Source organism: Prinia subflava, chromosome 15 (genome assembly GCF_021018805.1).
Source record: "Prinia subflava isolate CZ2003 ecotype Zambia chromosome 15, Cam_Psub_1.2, whole genome shotgun sequence".
NCBI classification, from domain to species: Eukaryota; Metazoa; Chordata; class Aves; order Passeriformes; family Cisticolidae; genus Prinia; species Prinia subflava.
In genome coordinates, this window is record NC_086261.1 from 14,405,760 (window position 1) to 14,424,783 (window position 19,024).

A 19,024-nucleotide genomic window follows, 5' to 3' on the forward strand; every position below is an offset into this window, starting at 1 on the left:
CATTGCAAAAACTAATCTCTGAACTATTCAGTAAAAGATGCTGTAGGCTAGAACTCAGTGTTTTAACCCACTTAAGGTTACACAAGAGTTAGCTCAGAAAGTGGAAAAAACATCCCCACTTATGTCCTCGTTTTGTTCAAGCTCCGCAAATACCAATTTGGATTTCATTGATACAGAATAGTTTAAGAAATAAAATCCAAATTAACAGGTATCAGGACAGAGGAAATCAGGGTAGTTAGTATTTATATGTTACTTCATCAGTTTGAATATATCTTACTGTAGATATCATTAATATTGTATTATTATCATTACTATAAAACTGTGATTCTCATCTGCTTCCCACATCTTCCATTGATAAGATCCTGTGTGACTGCCATGGTTAAGCCCATGGCAAACAGCATCCATTTATGAGGGTCTGGACTCTTTGGGATGTGAGACTCCAGTGGAATGTGTCAATCAGTAGCAACACAACTTCCAAGATATAACACAAAGTATTGACTTGATACATTTCCAGACCTTACAAAACAGAAATCCTCAAATCCCCCTCAAAAATCACACACACACAATCCCCCACACCCCCCACCAATATCTTACCCAGCAAAAACAGCTCCAACAGCTGAGATGAACCATTCTGGAGAATTAAATCCAAGGATTGCTACGCTATGGAATCGTTCAAGACCAAGCTTAAAAATAATATACATATAAGGTTACATAATATAGGCCCACAGGAAAGAAACATACACACAAATATAAACCATGGAAACTTTTGATTTATTTTTACAGTATTGACAAGGCACATGAAGGCACGTTTTGGTATCCATACCAAATTGGTATTTGTCAACAATTAACAGGATGTGAATTTTCCACTACTTTCTCCTGTCTAGTTGAACTCTGGTGCACAGAAAGGCCCAAGACCCAGAATATTTTGATATGAACAAGAGCATAATGAGTTCTAATATTACTCGATATTTAAAATGTTCTAAAGAGTGTCCATATCTCACCAAATTCATGACAGTAGTTTTCCCCTACTTCCCCTATTTCTCTTTTTTGATCTTAAGGCTTCATGCTGAGCCCTGCACCCATGTCCCAGAGACACAGTGCAACACAGCTCCTCACTTGCAGTCAAGGTTCCCAGACAGCAGTGTTACCTCTAACCAAAACTCATTTTCATCATTATCATTTCAATCAAGAAGATGACTTCATGTCATGCACAAAACCTCTTATCTATTGTGGGGTTTGGGGCTTTTTTGTTAATTTGTTTCTTGGGTTTTTAAAGGACACAAAAGGACTAAAGGCATTGGTTTTGTTTCCTGTGCCTACCTTCAAGAAGCTCTTGGCTGCTTTCCTAGAGAGGCAATAATATTCTGAAAACGTTATTTTCTCCCATTTTCCATTCTTTTTGCTGGCCAAAGCATTAAGGGATCCATATTTTTCCAGGCTCTCCTTGAACATCTGATGAACTGTTATGGGGGTCTGTGGGCATGAGTTATCTATTCTCAGTCTGACTCTGCCATCAGCAGAAGAAGTCCACAGGGACTCTGGAAGGTAAAGCACCACTGTCAAGGTAATGTGTAATTGAAAAATACCATGTGACTGTGTACCAGAAGACAAGAGGATTGAATGAAGACCACAGGACTAAACACAACTCTGGCACATCCTAGTGCATGTGAGAAGGGCTTTCCAATTTTGTTATTATTAAATATACCATGTAGAAAGAGAAATCTTTATTTCTTATACTTTGTTCTGCATCTTGAATGAAAGTGCCATACAGAATTATGTTGACAATCTGTGTGTTGTAGACACAGCCTCAGTTCCAGAAGAATCTGTTTGCCTGTGCTCAGCTCTGCACTCCCTCTTGTGCCAATGGAGTAGCTGGTGAATCAGAAGGCTAAAGAGATCCAAAAGATATGAAACCTCTGCCCCTGTTCAGTATCCAAGCTCCTTTTGCATGTTATAACTCTTGCCTCCCTCCTGCCCCTCCAGCTATTCTCCCTCATCCTGTTCCTCACTACTTCCCAGAGTTTTTCCCTCAGCCATCTGCCCCATGTTCTAATGTGTCCCTTTCACTTACTTCTGTCCCATCCTGGTTCCATGGATTCATTTTTCATCTTCTGCTCTCGTCTTCCTCACCCTGTCTTTATACCATCCACTTTTTTCTCCCTGTATTTTTTTCTCCCCTTCTTTGACAGGAGAAAAACACAGAGCACCAACAAATGTCACTTGGCTCTCACCACAGGTGCCAAGGACTGGGACAGTCCCTGGCATTCACAAGAAATGTCTGCCTCAAAGACTCTCCTTGGCTCTTGCAAACCCTGCAATGAATACACTCCTTAGAGGATCTAGGATATGTTGGCAAAATTCAGGTGAATTCTCACAAGGAAAGCACAAACCCTCCCACAACTCTCCCATCAAACAGTTCCCATACTTATGAATAAAACAGTACAAGAACATTTTAAGAATATTTTTTCCTTAGATTCATTTTCATAAATGAAGCAATATTTTAGCACAGGCATAAAAAAGTTATATATTCTACAGTGATCTGGTGAAAAAATTTCACACCAAAGAGCTTGGGTTTGTCAGAATTAAGAGTAACAGAAAACAGTATTTTTTGTAATTCCTTGTACAAGTTAATAACCATAATTGTATTTTACTACACCTATGGAAAACAAAAACTGTAAAGCAAGCTCAGTTAGTATCTCTGCTAGTTCTTGCCACCTCAGGGCTGAAAAAGAGCAGTTTGGGAGTGTTCAAAAGTCCAACAGGCATCACATCCCTCTCCAATGCTACTCTAGTTGCTTCAGGGGTCTGGGGACTGCCTCTCTGAGAACCTATGGCAATACAGGAACACATCAGCCATAGCTGGATCCACACCAGTGCTTTAGAACACACGTGCAGCCTCCCTCAAGTCAGGCTTGCAGTCTGCACCAAGAGCCAGAGGCACAGCAAACTGATGTAAGCTCACAAACATTGCATTCCATTCCTGCTCCTCGCTGGCAGATTTGCATTGTTCTCTTGACAAACAGAAGGTGCTAATGACAACAGTAAGTACAAATAAAGCTGCTTCATCTCCATGCACCTTCATTTTCTCATGTGTAAACTGCACATAATGATTTTCAAAACACAGGTGTAGAGCTGTGCTTAGGTCAGTGGAGAAAGGACATCATAAATCCAGACAGTTTAGAAACAAATAGCTCTGAAGGAGTTTAGGTGGTAGACAGACTTTATCAAAGTGTAAGCAGTAGCACCCAATAAATACTTTATGAGTTGAGAAGTTGAAGCAGCTGTTTCTGCACTTAACCCTAATGCAGGTGTGAAAAGAATGAGAGGCAAGACCTGTCAGAGACAGAAGCTATTCTTAATCCAAATGTTTATTGTCTGCAGTGAAACACCAAAGCCCAGATGAAAAACTCCATATAAAGATGTTCTGGCTTCTAAAACAAAGGTGTCAGGGATTGCAGGTGTGCTTGGAGACAGGACTGCTCTGTTCAAAAAAACCCCATACCATATAGAACTAAAATACAACATTCTGGTCCATGTATTAAAAACGTTCCTGAATAAATTAAGTAAAATAAGTACCTCTCTTGAAGGAAACTGAAAATATTAACAACATTCCTACAATAATATTACAGAAGTTTCATTAATAGTGTCTTTTCACTTCAGATGTGCAGCAGATAACAGCACAGTTCCCAGAGGATAATGAAAATCAATCAAATTCCTGAAATACCTCTACATAGAAACCAAAAAGGTACTTGAAAACTGTGTTTTCATTTGTTTCCCTTATGCAGGTTTTTCTGGTGTTAAAAAGGCATCTTTGATTCATATCAAAGACAAAGAACAGAACCACTTTCAGAGACTCTGTGCATCACCTCAACAATACTCAAGATACAGCGCAAACAAATATAAACCTGAATGGCCATTCAGTGTTTGCTTTTGCATGTATTTGCACGCAGAACTTGAATCTCAAAACAGTTCTGAAATCTTAATAACCAAGGAATTCTAAAAATCCAATTAGTCTGTCCCCAGAATTAGTAAAAACCACGGACTATGAACAATAAATTCCTCTGTCAGTTTGCAGAAGGATTTTGAGCAGAGGGCTCATTCTTTGTAGAAAGTGCCTGGGAAGGAATGCCTGGCTAAATACTAAATTCATCAATTATAAATGTTGGGAGAAGCATCACAGGTACTCTGCCTCATTAGCATCTGAAGGTTAAAACTGCAATGTCCAGGCTAGAAATCAGCTCAGCACTTCCTAAAACCAAAGTGGAGATCAGAATAAAACCCCTCAATATATACTATTAGCATTGGTATGTTATACAACTGCAGCTTCAACAAGCACAAGGAAAAACCCAGCACCTCAACTCAAAGCACTTGATGCCACTGAAAGTTTTCTGTATGCAAGCAAAGAGTAGTTGTTCCTTTCCCCTTTCTTCCACTAACTCCTGCATTATACTTCATACTCAAAATGCTTTTTCATGAACTACTATGTCACTATGTGACCTTGGCTCATGTACTTCATATGAATTCTGAAGGTCAGAGATGTTGCAAAAAGATTTCTGCTTCAAGAAGACTATATTGTCAGATAAAACAAAAAGAGCAGAGATTATATTCAGGTAATAAAATCTGGACTGTCACTGTTTCAGGCTCTGGAAGAACATTTTTTCCTTATATCATTCTCTTCCAAGGCCAAAAAGCTCCATGATCAGAGGAAAAGAAGTGAAGAAATGAAGAAAGCTTCATTTTCCACGTTTCACTGTCTTCCCTGCTGAAGGAAGAGATGGATTTGGGTAGTCTCATCCATAAGGTTATAACAGGATGAATGTACTGCAGCCTGTCTTGGGAACTGTTCTAAGGAAAGCTGATCTAAATACCTGGGCAGTTTTCCCACTAAGATGGAAATGGAAGTGTAAATTTTCAACTTTACAGGAGGAAAAAAGTAGTTAAGAACCACTTAAAGAGGCACTTGCAGTTTTCAACTGGTTTTTTACAATACAATTCTAAACTTATCAAGTGTTTACATGTAAATGCTGTGTTATAAAAGTATATTTGTTACTCAAATATTTTCTAACAAGTTTGAAATTATACACAACATAGAACACATTACATATTTTGAACTTTTTAACAGCCAGTTTATTCCTTCCATCATGTACAATGGAAGTTCTGACATGGTACACACCCAGATACCAAAAATTACATTAAACAGACAAGCAGATAACAATTTTTTAGGTTGGGGGGGTGGGATGGGGTGTTTGTTTTGTTGTTGGTTGGTTGGTTTGTTTTTTAAATTTTTTTTATTAATAATCCATCTGGCTGAAACTGCTGGACCTCTGGGATACATGAAGGAGACTGTGTAGTAGTTAAAAAACAAAGACAAGAGAAATACACTAACCCTGCAGCTTAAAGCTAGTATCATTAGTGAAACCTTCTCTCTGTTCACTACCTGACCTGCAAGTATTCTGGTGACTGCCAGAAAGGATTTGAGAATGTAAATGAATTCAGATGTTTATGGAAGAACAGCTCTGAGAGTCATATAAAATGCAAAAGACTCAAGGTCACCTTTCAGACAGATAAACAGACAGGCTGATTGTGGAATGGCCCTGCTGCATGATCTGAGCAACTCCAAGTGATACTCCATAGATGTGCCCTGTGAAGCAAGAAGTAAACCAGTAATTTAACTTCTGCTTGAAAATTAATCAGATTTAACTCACAAAACAGTGTCTTGATTATATGCCAGATGCTGCAAAACATCACTCTGCCCTAATGACGAGAGAAGGAATTCAGCTCTTTGCTGGAGGCATTCCTGTCAGTCATCAACCAAGATTCTACAGCTATGATGCCATCACGTTCTGCTGACAACAGAAATACACCATTCCTCCTCTCACCCACTATTTTTTACTTTTCTTCCAGATGTCTGTGACCCTGAAAGATTAACTTCATTTTAGTAAAAGCTGGAACTGAGTACACACTGTTTGGAGTCTGAGAGCTTGGTATCTGTGTCAAACTTCTCCGTGTGCCAATAAACAGATGAAACAAAGGTACAGAACTTCAGAATTTCAAGTGAACCTGACAGTCTCAGCAAGCCTAAACACACAGTGATTCTTCTAATAAAGGACACACACCAGCTCCCGTGCCTTGCCTTCCACGGCTGGGGGAGAAAATGGTTTTCTGCTATATTACCAGTTTTCCACAATAATCAAATAATTTTATCTTCTCTAACAAAAAAGACAATAAATAGAGGAAATCTTTCAAAATTAGCCAAAACACAAAAAAATATTTCAATTAATGGAAACTTCTACTTTTTTTCACTGGAGGAAAAGGGAACAATTATTAATTACAATAAAATATACTGCTCTTCATATCAGTAAACCCCTACAGTGTGGATTGGAGACATAAGATATCCTTCAAAAATGCCTCCACGAGCTGATGTGGAGGGAGTGGTGCACCAGGACAAGTCCAAAATAAGCTTCATAACAATACTGACGCTTCTAAAACTGATTACAATGCACCACAATGAAAGCATGTGGAGGGTGTAATCAGGAGGAAACATCACTACAGAAACATTGCCCAGGCATGCAGGAATGGAAAGTCAAAAGTCAGAATTGAAATTGGTGAGTAACGTGAAAAGTCACAAGAAGGGCTTTTACATGCACAGGAGAACCAGTGATATTGTGGGCAACTCACTGACACAGGACATGCAAAGGGCTGATGCTCTCAGTGCCTTCTTCACCCCAGTATTTACTGGTAAGGTCAGGCTTCCTGAGCCTCCATGCCTAGTGGAAGGTGAGATATTTTACCTACAGTAGCAGAACATCAAAGTAGGGACTGTTTACACAAACTGGTCACATACAAAAGAGTTGATGGGACGAGATGGGATCCTTCAGAGTGGACACTGAGAAACCAGGCCAAAGCCATCGCAAGGCTGTTCTCTGTCATCTTTGAGAAAGCACAGCTATCTGGTAAGATCCCCATCACAAGAAAAAAGGTAAATGCCACACCTGTCTTCAAAAAACAGAAGAAAGAGGATTCAGAAAACTAAAGACCAATCAGCCTCACCTCAGTCCATGGAAATGCTATAGAACAACCTCTCCTAGAAATCATTTTGAGCTATAAAATGGTGACTGACACCAGCCAGAATGGCCACCCAATCTACCTGCCTTCCAAAATGAGTTGACTGGCTCTGACATGGTGAGAGCAGTGGCACATTGCTTACTCTACCTTTAACACAGTCTTTGACAACTTCTACATAGCCCAGCATCCTTGGAAGGTTTGAACCAGCTGCAATTGGAGGAACAGGTGGATTAAAAAATTGACTGCATAAGTAGTCTTTAAGAACAGTGGTCAGCAATTCTAAATCTTGTTAGCAGTTATTTCCAAGTGACACGCTTCAAGAGTTACTTGTGAGAATGACACTGTTCAATGATGGTACCATTGTCCTGACACAATAGAATGCACCTTCACCAGCTTCAGTGGTGACAGCAAATTTGAGGAAATTACCTACAAGACAAAAGGTAGGGTGGCCATCCGGATGGACCTCAGCACACTGGAAGAACAGGCTGTCTTGGGTTGAAAAATGTGACCAAAAATGTGTATTCTGTCTTCATCTGTTGAAACCAGTTGGGAGATATTGTTCTTTATCTCTTGTTACTCCAGGGGGGAAGAGGGCGGATGCCTTCTGATAATGGGACAACTGATAACAGCAGGTAAGGCAATGCCTTCTCATCTCTTCCTTCACCCATCCTCCTCTGAGGGACATCTCCTGTGAATGGGCCATTGAAGGCCTCTCACAGGACTGATAACATCACTTCATTCCATTGGGAGATGCTCCACCCAATGGGAGGAGCCATAGCTTTCCACAGGGATAAAACCAGCCATCCCAAACACCAAAGGAGCCTGTTTCCACTGGATTCCCAGAGGAAGATTGGACCCTTTCTTGAGGATCATCTTTACTCCAACAGAGCCACAGCTGTCACTCTGGGAGGACTTACTTCGGACTGCTTCCAACACCCTGACCAACAGGGTATCAGGTTTGTATTCTGACTCTGTCAGTGGTTCTTTGTGCTATTGCTTTTATTTTATTTTATTTTTTCCTTTTTTTGTTGTTTCTTCTCTCTCTAATAAATTGTATTTCTGACTTGGAGTCTCACTGGTTTTGCTTTCAAACCAGTACACGGGCTGACACGACCTGAAAGCTCAGCAGCGGTGAAGCCAAGTCTTGCACTCTGGGAGGACAGCCCCATGGCACAGCACGGGCTGGATGCCAGCTGGCTCAGCAGGAAAACCCCCACGGTTCGGGTGGACAGGCTGGCTGCCAATCAGTTGTGTGCCCCAATGGAGATGAAGGCTAACTACACCCCTGGCTGCACTGGCAAGATTATAGCCAGCAGATCAAGGAAAGGGATTATTTCCCCCTACTCAGTGCTCCTGAGGCTACCCCTGAGACAGTGTGAAAGAGAGAGATCCTGACAAGCAAACTGGCACAAGCCCAAAAGAGGGACTCCCAGGCAGTCAGGGGCCTAGAGCACACCATGTACAAGAATCCCTGCAGGAACTGTGTTCCTCCAGCCTGGAGAAGATAAAAAATGAATCTACCTGCAGTTTGCTAATGACCGAAGCAGGTACTACAAGGAAAACTGATTCTTCTCAGAGGCACAGAGCAGGACAAGAGGCAATGGACATGAGCTGCAGCAAGGAAAATTCTTGCTGGATCAAGAATTTCACAAAGTAGGTGACTCTAATCCCTAAGAAGAGAGACTGAAAAGCTTTACCGTTTCCATCCCTGGAGGTTTTCAAAACTCAGCTGAACAAAACCACAAGGCTTCCTATGAGAGAAAGATGTCCTAGTTGTCCTCCAAAGCTCTTTTCCAACATAAATTATTTTGTTGATTCCATCAGTATAAAACCAGCATGGATGAGTTCTCTTCTAACTTCACACTGGTTTTAAGTCAATATAATGCCTGCTGCCAACAGTAAGGGTACTCTGGATTTACATGCATTAGAAAACCCCAAATCTGGCCTGTTTCCACAGCAATTAGCTTCTATATGTTGGTAGAAAGGAATGTGGAAAAAATTCCAGAACAACCTGTGGTCCTCATTAGATAAATTTACTCATGAGGTTGCAGAATGTATCAATTATAAAGTGAGGAAGTCAGTTCAGAACAACTAGAAAATATCAGAATCTCCTCCTTTTTTTCTTTACATACAACGTAGACCCCCTGCAAACAGACAGTGAACTTACTTCTCATGATGGATCTTTTGGGAGGAGTTTTTGAAATTCAGCCCTCACTTCACCACTCAGCATCTGCATAGCAGTGTGATGTTTCCAAGTTAAACACTGCTTCCCATTTAAATGGATTACAAGTAGTGCCACAGATTCCCAGTGCCACAAAGTCAAATAGAAGACAAAGTCTAACAAATTGTAAACTCCTGATTCATCAACTAGAAACATATCTAAACACCAGTAAAGGAACTGCTTAATTAAAATGGATGAGGTGTGACTTGTGTTACACAGGAAATGCAGGAAAATTATGATGGAACATCTGGAATGGCTTCTACTCTTAGCTGTTCACCTCACCTTTTGACAGAGGCTGTGATCACCTCTGCAGGAATGGCTGAATGACGTGCATTCCTGCCTGAGCACTGCTTTACAGCCTAGCTTACTTCTCTAAACTGCAGCCAACAGCAATCTCTGGGAGAGAAACAGGTAAGGAGCTGACAGCATTAACCACTGTCCCAGATAAATTCTTAAGAAAATAGGTCAGAGCCTTCACAAGCACACAAGCAAATACTCTGCAGAAGCACAGTCTCGGTGACAATCTACATAGAGAATGTGTGGCTCAAACAGTTCAATAAGATACCCTGTAAATTTGAAAACAGGAGTTTGTTATCGCCTTTATTCACCCCCATTTATTTCCTGCTCACTGAAAGCATATAGCTAGCAATCCACTTCTTGGAAAGAACCCTACTATGTATTAAAGATCTGCCTATTGAAAAGTAACTATATGTCCATACAGATATGTATTTATACACACATTTAAAGTCTGCATGCAGGATTCCAACATAAACCAGGATAGCATTGTGCTTACTGCTTCAGTTTTCTCCCGGAACAAATATTTTGTTTCAATGAGCACATTTAGGTACCGGTAACAGCATCACCAAGGCAACAGGGAGCTCTCTTAGGGCTACAAACCTTCCAAGGAACCTCAGAAAGTTCTGCTAGCAAACCTCCTTTAAGCCACATGGCAGCACGTTTAGGCAAGCCCTTCAGCACTGCAGCTGCATTAAATGATATCAGTGCTCTGATGCAACACAGAACTGACCAAAGCACAGATACTCCTTTAAAGCCTCCAGTCATTACACTGCACAGCAAATCCTCCCCAGGGGACAGCTGGTGAGTAGGCTGTGATGCCAAAGGTAACCCAACAATTTGCATGACTCTCAATGGGATCAAGCTATTTTTAATTTTTATCTACATATCATCTCACATACAGACAAACACTGGCAGAAACTATTAAATCTATGCAAATTTACAGACAACTCCTGGAAATTTTCCAGCTGCCTTGATTCACTTCAGTTTTATTTTAATTTTGTCTTTCATTATTTAACCCCCAAGAAATTGTCATTCCAAACCTGCTAGAATAGACATAAAAAATAAATCAAAAAGAAAATCTAAGAAGAGCTCGAATTTCCAAGGATCATCTTTTACATGTTTACCTGCTGGCTCTATGCCTTCACCCTGGGTCTCTTCCAAATGAGGCAGCAGATCCCTGCAGACAGTCTGTGCATCTGTAACGGCTCTGAAAGCAAATAGAACTATTAAGATGTTATCCAGGAGCACTAGTAGGATCTACTACAATCAATTTGCAAATATGCAATGTAAGGTATCAAAAGATAAACAAAACCACAAGCAAGTGGAATTAGAAAGCTCGGAGCTATCAAATGCATTTTGACTCTGTTGCAAAGTCCACTGTGACCTAGTTAAACAGAAATGCTTTCACCCTAAGGATAACATTCTTTATTTCATGCTTTTGGTTTCAACATCATGGAATATACCAGATGAAGACCCTAACTTCGAACCTCCTCAAAGAGGCCATGAACCATACAAGTATGAAAAATGAGTTACCAATCTTAAACTTGATCATACTGACACTGCTAATATCACAAAACCTTGTAAATTGTCACTGTTGATATCTGTTGAGGCTCTGAAGTCAGGGGTTTTTTTAAGCCAGGAAGAGAAGGCCATTTAGTTAATAATAGTAATAGTAATAATCATAGTAATAATAATAATAATAATAATAATAATGAACTTTCTCCAAAATTTCAGCAACACAACAAATTATCATTAATACATGGATAAAATTAACTTTTCCTAAAAGTAAACAGACCAAGTTAAAAGCACAAATACAAACTCCAACCCAAAAAGTCTGTAAGGTGACAGACTGCTAAGAATTCTATGAGCAAAATATCGAAACAGTAAGCATTTAGAAATGACTGAATATAGCAATGTACTGCAGATTATTCATTAACAGCAGCGTAAGGATTTCTAAATTTAATTAATTTCATTTCATAGAACAAGTGGTGGGAATCAGCAGCCTTTAGAGGCTAAGAAGCCAGGATTTCCTTCACTCCTTCTCCATAGGTACAACAGAAGAGTCCTGAGTGAAGCTCAGGAAGTCCTTCCCTTCCACAGTGTAATAAATTAACTCAAAATGTAGAAAAAGAAAGTTGAAACAATGCCCTTCACAGCTTTCAAACACATAACAACCTCAAAAGCAGTTTTTACACATTGGTGACAGGAAGCAAACAGCAGGACCAAACACTACGTCAGGCACTATTTCCCATTTCATATTAACAACCACACTTGTAAAATACTTATATATGTGGGACACTCCTAGAATTTATTATTGTCAGTCATATGAAATTGAACTGTAAAAAAGCCTCAATCAAGCTGTGTCCCCTTTACAAGAATGCAGCAGACTGTGTAACTCTTCAGCCCTCAGAAGTGACAACCACAGTTCTATTCCTGCCTCGCTCTTCCCCACAGGTCCCCTAGGAGCAGGGCACAGGTCACAAAAGCAGCTGAAGAAAAACAAGGAGTAATCACTAATGCTGCCTGTGAGGATGTTTACTCTCTTGTTAATGGTATAATGGCACAAAACATGAAAGGGCTTGTCTGATAAGCAAAAGGAGGCTTTGAAAATAATCACTGGCTTGGTGAAGGTGGATGCTGATGAGAAACTGAGTAATTTAAATGTAGAAGGGGATTATCCTGCATTTTGAAAGGTAAGCCTGTGTTTGATAAGTGGAAGAAATGGTGACAAAGAAGTCGGATTGCAAAGACAGAATGACAGACCAGGAAGACTTTTTTGGGAATAAAATGAAAACAAAAAATCTGAAATAACTTAAAATAACTTATAACTTTTTTTTTTGCCGTGAAAGTACAATTAAGAAATTTTCTCTTCCAACAACAATTTCTGTGTATATTCAGAACCATTGCCTCTAAATAGAAAAATGAATGTGGCTTTGATGACTCTACTTTAACCTTTTATTAGGACTTCTACTTAACCTTTTTAATCTTATTTACTTGAAAATTAGGTAAATATCCAAGAATGGTTATGATATCTGGAATTGTTCAAGACTGAACTGAGCAGAATTTGGTGGGGCTGCCTGGTGTCAAGAGTGTACCGAGCATAAATTGCAGCAAGGAGAAAAGGCACTGCAGAACCACGGCGTGGTGCCAAGATGCCCCAGCAAAACCAAAATGCTTTGGATATCTGGACTTTGGCTCTTAAATTTTTTATTAAGACTGAGGTTCTGCATAAATTATTCAGTGTTAGTAGTGCAGGGCCAGCATCTTCCAAAATCCAACTACCAGTTTAAAGGTAGACTTTCTACCTCTGATTTCTGCAAGTTTACAACTCCAAAGGTAATATGCAAAAACCTCTACAAATCACACACAGAGCAAGAATTTAACAGTAGAGGTCACTTGAACAAGTCAATTAGGACAAACTGAGATAATGTTCCAAAACATTAGAACTAACCAAAGCATATTTCTGTGTAACTCCACTGGCATGGGTGATTTTTGAATGACAGTATTTCCTGATGTAATTTGGGCTTTAATTTCAAGGTACCTGTCTAGCAAACATGACCTCATCTGCTGCCTGAATTCACCACACTGCCCTCACCTGAGGCGAAAGCACAGCTTAGGCTGGCTGGCTTATCCAGAGGTTTGGGGCAAAGCCCAACGCTGCCCAACCCATCCGCAGCTCCCACCACTTCCCTGCGCCCCTTGGATGCTATTCCACCCTGAAGCTGTTCTCACACACCAGGCCAACCTGAAAAGCAAGAATCTGAATGTTCTCTACTCTGGATTAACAAAGGCAGAGTTTCCTTTCCCTCTGTGTTTCCATGACTGTAACAGCTCTAGAGAGATTTATCTTTGCAACCCAGTGGAAGTAATGTGTGAGGTAAACGTAACTGATGTAACTGACAGCCCTTCCTGCTAGGCGTGAGTCACCAGAGGAGAAGCATCCAATCTGGATTTGCTGGCTTAGCAAATACTGGTTTTATCTGAGTGTATTTGATAGCAACCACTGAATACAGTACCACTGGGAATTGGAATTTCTGCTTACACCTCACGGTCTAGGCCAAATACAGGCAGATATTTGCTGTCCTCTAAATTGTTCCCTCATAGTAAAATCTGGTGAAAATATAAACAATAAAACTGAAGAGGATCTATGAAGTCAGTCTTTAATATGATAATAAAGCATTTTCTTCTTTGGAAAAAAACATTTTACAGAAGTTCTCACTTGAATAAGTCTATAGGATACATTGAATGTCCAGTATAATTAGGTTGTAGCTTTTCTCTTAAATTTAAAAGCTATGAAATTTATGTTCTAGGATTCATTTTGGTCTTGTTTCTGCAGAGTGATTTCTACTATTACAAACTGCATCAAGAGAATATGAACTGCTATGCAGCCATCATATTATTATGAAATTTAAGGGAAACCTATTCATTAAATAGATTATGTATGGGAACAAATAAAAAGACATCTCATTCTTTGGTATTCCTATTCTTTATCCTACTCCTGTTGTTCAACTCCTGTAATCTTTTCAGTGTTAAGTTTTTACCAGTCAGCTCTCTACAAGGATGATCAAAATTTCAAAAGATCAACCTTTCTATAGAGAAAGAGGCTTTCTATAAAGTTGCAAAAAATAAGCAACTTAACAAATAATTACATATATAAATTGTTAATACATTATTCAAGGATATGACTTCAGAATTTACTCATAACCCTCTACACAAATATAGCAAGTCGAACTACTTTTATGTCTGGAAATCACATTCACAACTGCTCACAAAGAAGACTCAAACAAACTGTTTTTGCCATGAAACCAGTGGGTAGTTCAGGCCACACATTCACCCAGAGCCACACTCTGAGCTTCCAGACCTGTGCTGTCAGACTCACAATGAAGATACCATCTCCTCCTCCCTTTCTCGGTATTCTTGTTGCAGATGCTTCTCCATTATACAGCTTCTCCACTCCCACTCTGTTCCTGGATACTGTTGTGCCACATGTGAGATCACCGTACTGCTAAATATTTTTATTAATCAATTATTTTTATTCTGGTTTAATGGATGAGACATATTCACTGTTGAAGATATTGCATTCATAACATTTCAGATAAGCTGAGGTTGTGATGTGCTGCTGAAGTTTAGAAGAACAGTGCGTTCAAGGTTGCAAAGCTCTGGCTGTGGTCAACCATGTTACTGCAGTTCAGGTCCACTTAACTTCCAAAGCTTTTATTATAAAACTTGCACGACTGTATGATTTTTCTGCTTTTGTCCTTTTGAAATAAATTATCCTGCAGACTGTCTGCAACCGAGAACATATCAAATAAGGAGGGAATGCTCAGTTACAGTACCTGTGCAGTGCACACAATTTCTCTGTCCCTTAGAGGATTTTTTCCAAAAAGCAATCCCATTCAGCATCTCCTGGGAGTGCTCTCACGGCACTGCTTCCACACTCAGTGGCTCCCAGGAAGGCTCCCTGCTGTTCTGCCCTCACTGTGATGATCCAAAGCAGTGCAGCTCCTTCCTCTGCCTTGCTGTTCCTCCCAGCATAGCACTACAAGCTCACCCACTGCCAGAGGCTGCATTCATGTGGCAGTTGGCATGTTACTTCATACTTCTTACAACACAGCCCCCACCTTTTAATTAAACTCCTTTCTCTGCTTGCCTCGCCCAAAGAAATGTTTTGTAAGACACAGGTGTTTATCTTAGGGAGCAATGTGTGCAGATCCCCATTTGCACAAGTATCTTTTTCTCAAATACTTCTTTGTTGAACTGGCTTTCCTAACTATTAAATATTAATTCTATTTAATACACACAAAAAATAGGCTGAAGTGGAAAAATGCATTTTTCCAAGACAGAACATCTTCATACATTTTGTTTTTATCTTTCACTGCTTGCTTCTTGTGAGGACAACCTAGTGAATTCCTTCTCTAAAATCCTACACCTTGGTGGATTGATTATTTAAGAAATCCATTATAAAGTGGATGATAAAACATCCTTTTTCCAATCATCTCTCCATTTGCTGTTTCAGTCTTGGTGACAAGTGTCCTAAATACTGATCTCTGTTCTAACACTGAGAAATTCCCCCCTCCAAGCTTTTGTTGCATGTTCTCCAGACTAATCCAGCTATGTACATTCCACCAGCCTTATTCTCCATTAGAGCTGCTTTGGGGAGTGTTCTGGGTCTACATCTGCACATTCTTAAAACCCTTTCATTGGGTGTTAGACATTTTCAACAGCTCATTGGGGCATTTGAATTCAAGATGGAATCATTAAGTATTCATCTGACAACTCTTCTGGCAGCAAAAAGCAATGGCTTAAACTACCTATGGGTAACCTCTAAAAACTGTAATGATTCTGGCATTTTGCCTAGAGACTTCAGAAATTAAATATCTTCATCTGGATTCCATTTATGAGAAATCCTTTCCCAAATCCCCATGTATCCTACAAGAGCCAAATCCAGTATTTTAAAACAGAACACTGGGGACAGACTGTAGGAATAAGCACAAGACAATAAATTTAGAATCACAGATCTGACCTAAAGTTCTAGACAAAGACAATAAAGTCACTGACTTAAATCAACATAGCACCACAACTTTGATAGGTCAGCATCTAAAGAGAAACCTGTGACTGGCACAGAAATAGCCAAGCAAATCCTGTATCTCCAGACTCTGAGGTGCTGTCAACAATTACCTAAGATGTTCTGAAAATGTTTTCTCATTTTTTTATTACATAAGGGGGAAAAAACCCCACAGTAATGACATACCACATTAGTTCTTTAAACCCTCATTTTCTGTAATGTAATATTTTTTCTATAATGAGAGTCACAGGAGGTCCCCATGGCCCTTTACAGGACATTGCTGTCTATTATGACTGGTCATCTTATTTACTAATTACTCCTCTATTCAAATGAGGGCAATATTATAATACACTCCTTATTAATTCTATTTAAAAGTTCCCCTTTGCCCTTGAAGAACAGGTTAGATTTAGCTGTTAATTGGTTTCCATGCCCTCATGAGACTTAAAAACTGGGCCATGGATCAGCCCAGATACGTTCCTACTCTTGCAAAAAGGCTCAGATGATTTGACAATTGCTTTGACTTTTATAGCGCACAAGAAACCAGTCTTTGTCAAATTACTCACTCATCTTCTTCTCTCACAAAGATATATTCAAAAGCTAAACAAATGCTTAATAAAATACTAGTGATAAAGTCAACAGCTGAGATCTCTTTTACCATATAACACAGCTGGCACACTACCTTCTAGTAAAACCTATGTCTTTACTTGCAAAAACCAGAACTGAAGCTTTCTTCCTCTTGTTAAGAATAAATATCCTCAAAAATCAGGTCATTTATTTTGGTGAGCAGACCAGTTCTACAGATAGCTGAGAACTTCATGGCTGAATGGGAAGAAAAGAACAATGTAACGAGCCTTTTTTTATTCTCTCCCCAGAAAGGCGCTATTCAGCAGTTGGAAGCCTACTACAACCCTGCCCTGACCTTGGTACAGATTTTCTGGCTCTGTTCTCCCCTGCGCAGCAAAAACCCAGACCTGAAGCAGAAATGTTCTAGCAGCTGTCTCTGTATGGCTATTTGCAGGGAATGCAGCAAAGTTAGGTCACACAGAACTCATTATTTCATCTCTGCCTCATTTTTTAGTTCACACTGATTCAATTTAAGCCTTATAAAAGGTCTTTTTTTCCTATTTCCGTCTGATACAATTTTATTTTCTTTGTCTAGTTCTTTCTACTTGGAGTCCTACTTCCAGCAGACTAAAAAAGGGACAGAAGTTTAACTTCAAACCAGGTAAACAACAGCATTTGACATTGCAACTTCAAAAACAAACAAACAAAACACAAAAGTTTTATGCCAAAGACTTTGAATGTATCCAAAGTATTTTGAGTTCTAGGGTTTGATATTCTTTCATTAGAAATTCAGAAAAAAACCCCAAATGCTAAACATCTTTCTAATACAGGAAGCTTAAACTTCCTATTTGCAGTGCAAGCAAACCACTGTGGTTTTAAATTCTCCTTGAATTTTTTCCTTAATGAAGAAAACATAGATTTGTTTGTTTGTTTGGAGTGTTTTGTTTAAGCATATCACAAATAGATCAGTGCATGGACTAAAACAGAGGCATTATTAACTTAGCAAAATCCTAACTTTCATGAGTCAGAGTGTACACATATCTATTCAGATCAAAAATCACACAGTTGTTTATGGTCTTTGGACATATTAAACCAAAAAATGACAATTCTACTACTAACTACAGTAGGATTCCAGAAGCAACAACAATACATTCAAAAGTTCTCAAAGATTTCTTAAACTTCTTCCTGTTCTGAAAAACTTAAATCTTCAGATTGCTCCTCATAATTCTTATCCACAATTACAAAGCCCAGGACAGAAGAAACCATTATGGCAGAAATTATCCCAACCAATCCTTTACTTGAAAGGAACAAACAAATCTTCCAAGAGACATAACATGCAAGTAGTTCCCTAAAAAAAATGTGAAGTTAGCTTTAACTTAATGGAAGACTGAATAGCATACAACAGTTTGGTTTCTGGAAACGGATATTAGCACTTAGCAATACTGACAAACTTCTAACAATCAGAAGCTAAAATATTTCCCATGAGATGTCTTGTTCTAATCTTAACTACTTCCAAAAACTCTAGAGATGGGGAGATCCCCCTTTTAGAAGATCAACAGGTAGAAGAAACAACGTGCTCTTTTTTGTGCTGCCTAGGGCAGAAAGGAGACAGCACCCAGTGGGATTCTTTTACAGGTACAAGGTAACATAAACATTAAAATACACTCTTCTAAAATTCACTTCCCCAATCCCACCTCTGGGAGATGGGTTACTCACTTAAGTTCCGGTGCCTTTGACAGGAAGAAGATGCTCTATCACAAGGATCGATTATTACCTGAGCATTACTCCCCTAAATCCAGAAGAGAAGAGGCTAAACAGCCTCCATCCTATAAAATAAACATTATACAGGTGCATCCCATATGCCAGTAAGATATAAGCAACATAGTCCCTACTCAATGCTGCTATTAGGTTTAAAGTCAAAGTAGGATTTAGCATAGGTGAATAAACCTATTTATAATCTTCAGTAACCATTTTCTCTCATTCTAGCCTTAAAAGATATACTTTATTCTTCATTAGATAGTAGAGACACCAGACAAAATTTTTGTGGGTCTGCACAGTGGTACAAAAGAAACTTAAGCTGGTAAAAATTGGCAGATCGGCTTGTTAAAATAAATGCTCAAGCTACTTTACCCATTTTCACAGCTTCCTGAAACATTCCTTGCATTTTCATCCTGCAATTGTTTTGTAAGAGTCTCTCCACTGTTAGGCATGCTGACAAACCCTGCAAAGCTGGTCACAAATATGCTAAAGAACTGTGCAGATCAGGCATAAATGAGCTACTTGGAGAACCAAAGAAACCAACAGTAACTGTT

The 19,024-nt window shown here is 39.3% G+C and overlaps 1 protein-coding gene across 2 annotated transcripts in view; it reads right to left on the reverse strand.

Moving 5' to 3' along the window:
• Nucleotides 1-19,024, reverse strand: part of ACSBG1 (acyl-CoA synthetase bubblegum family member 1) — a 40,013-nt gene that overhangs the window by 15,089 nt on the left and 5,900 nt on the right. For both annotated transcript variants that reach the window (XM_063412447.1, XM_063412446.1), the window contains exons 3-5: nt 10,708-10,790; nt 1,321-1,538; nt 595-683 (exon numbers count right to left, since the gene is read on the reverse strand). In XM_063412447.1, coding sequence (XP_063268517.1) covers nt 595-683; nt 1,321-1,452 — 221 coding nt within the window. In that variant the 5' untranslated portion in view covers nt 1,453-1,538; nt 10,708-10,790. The remainder of the gene's footprint in view (nt 1-594; nt 684-1,320; nt 1,539-10,707; nt 10,791-19,024) is intronic.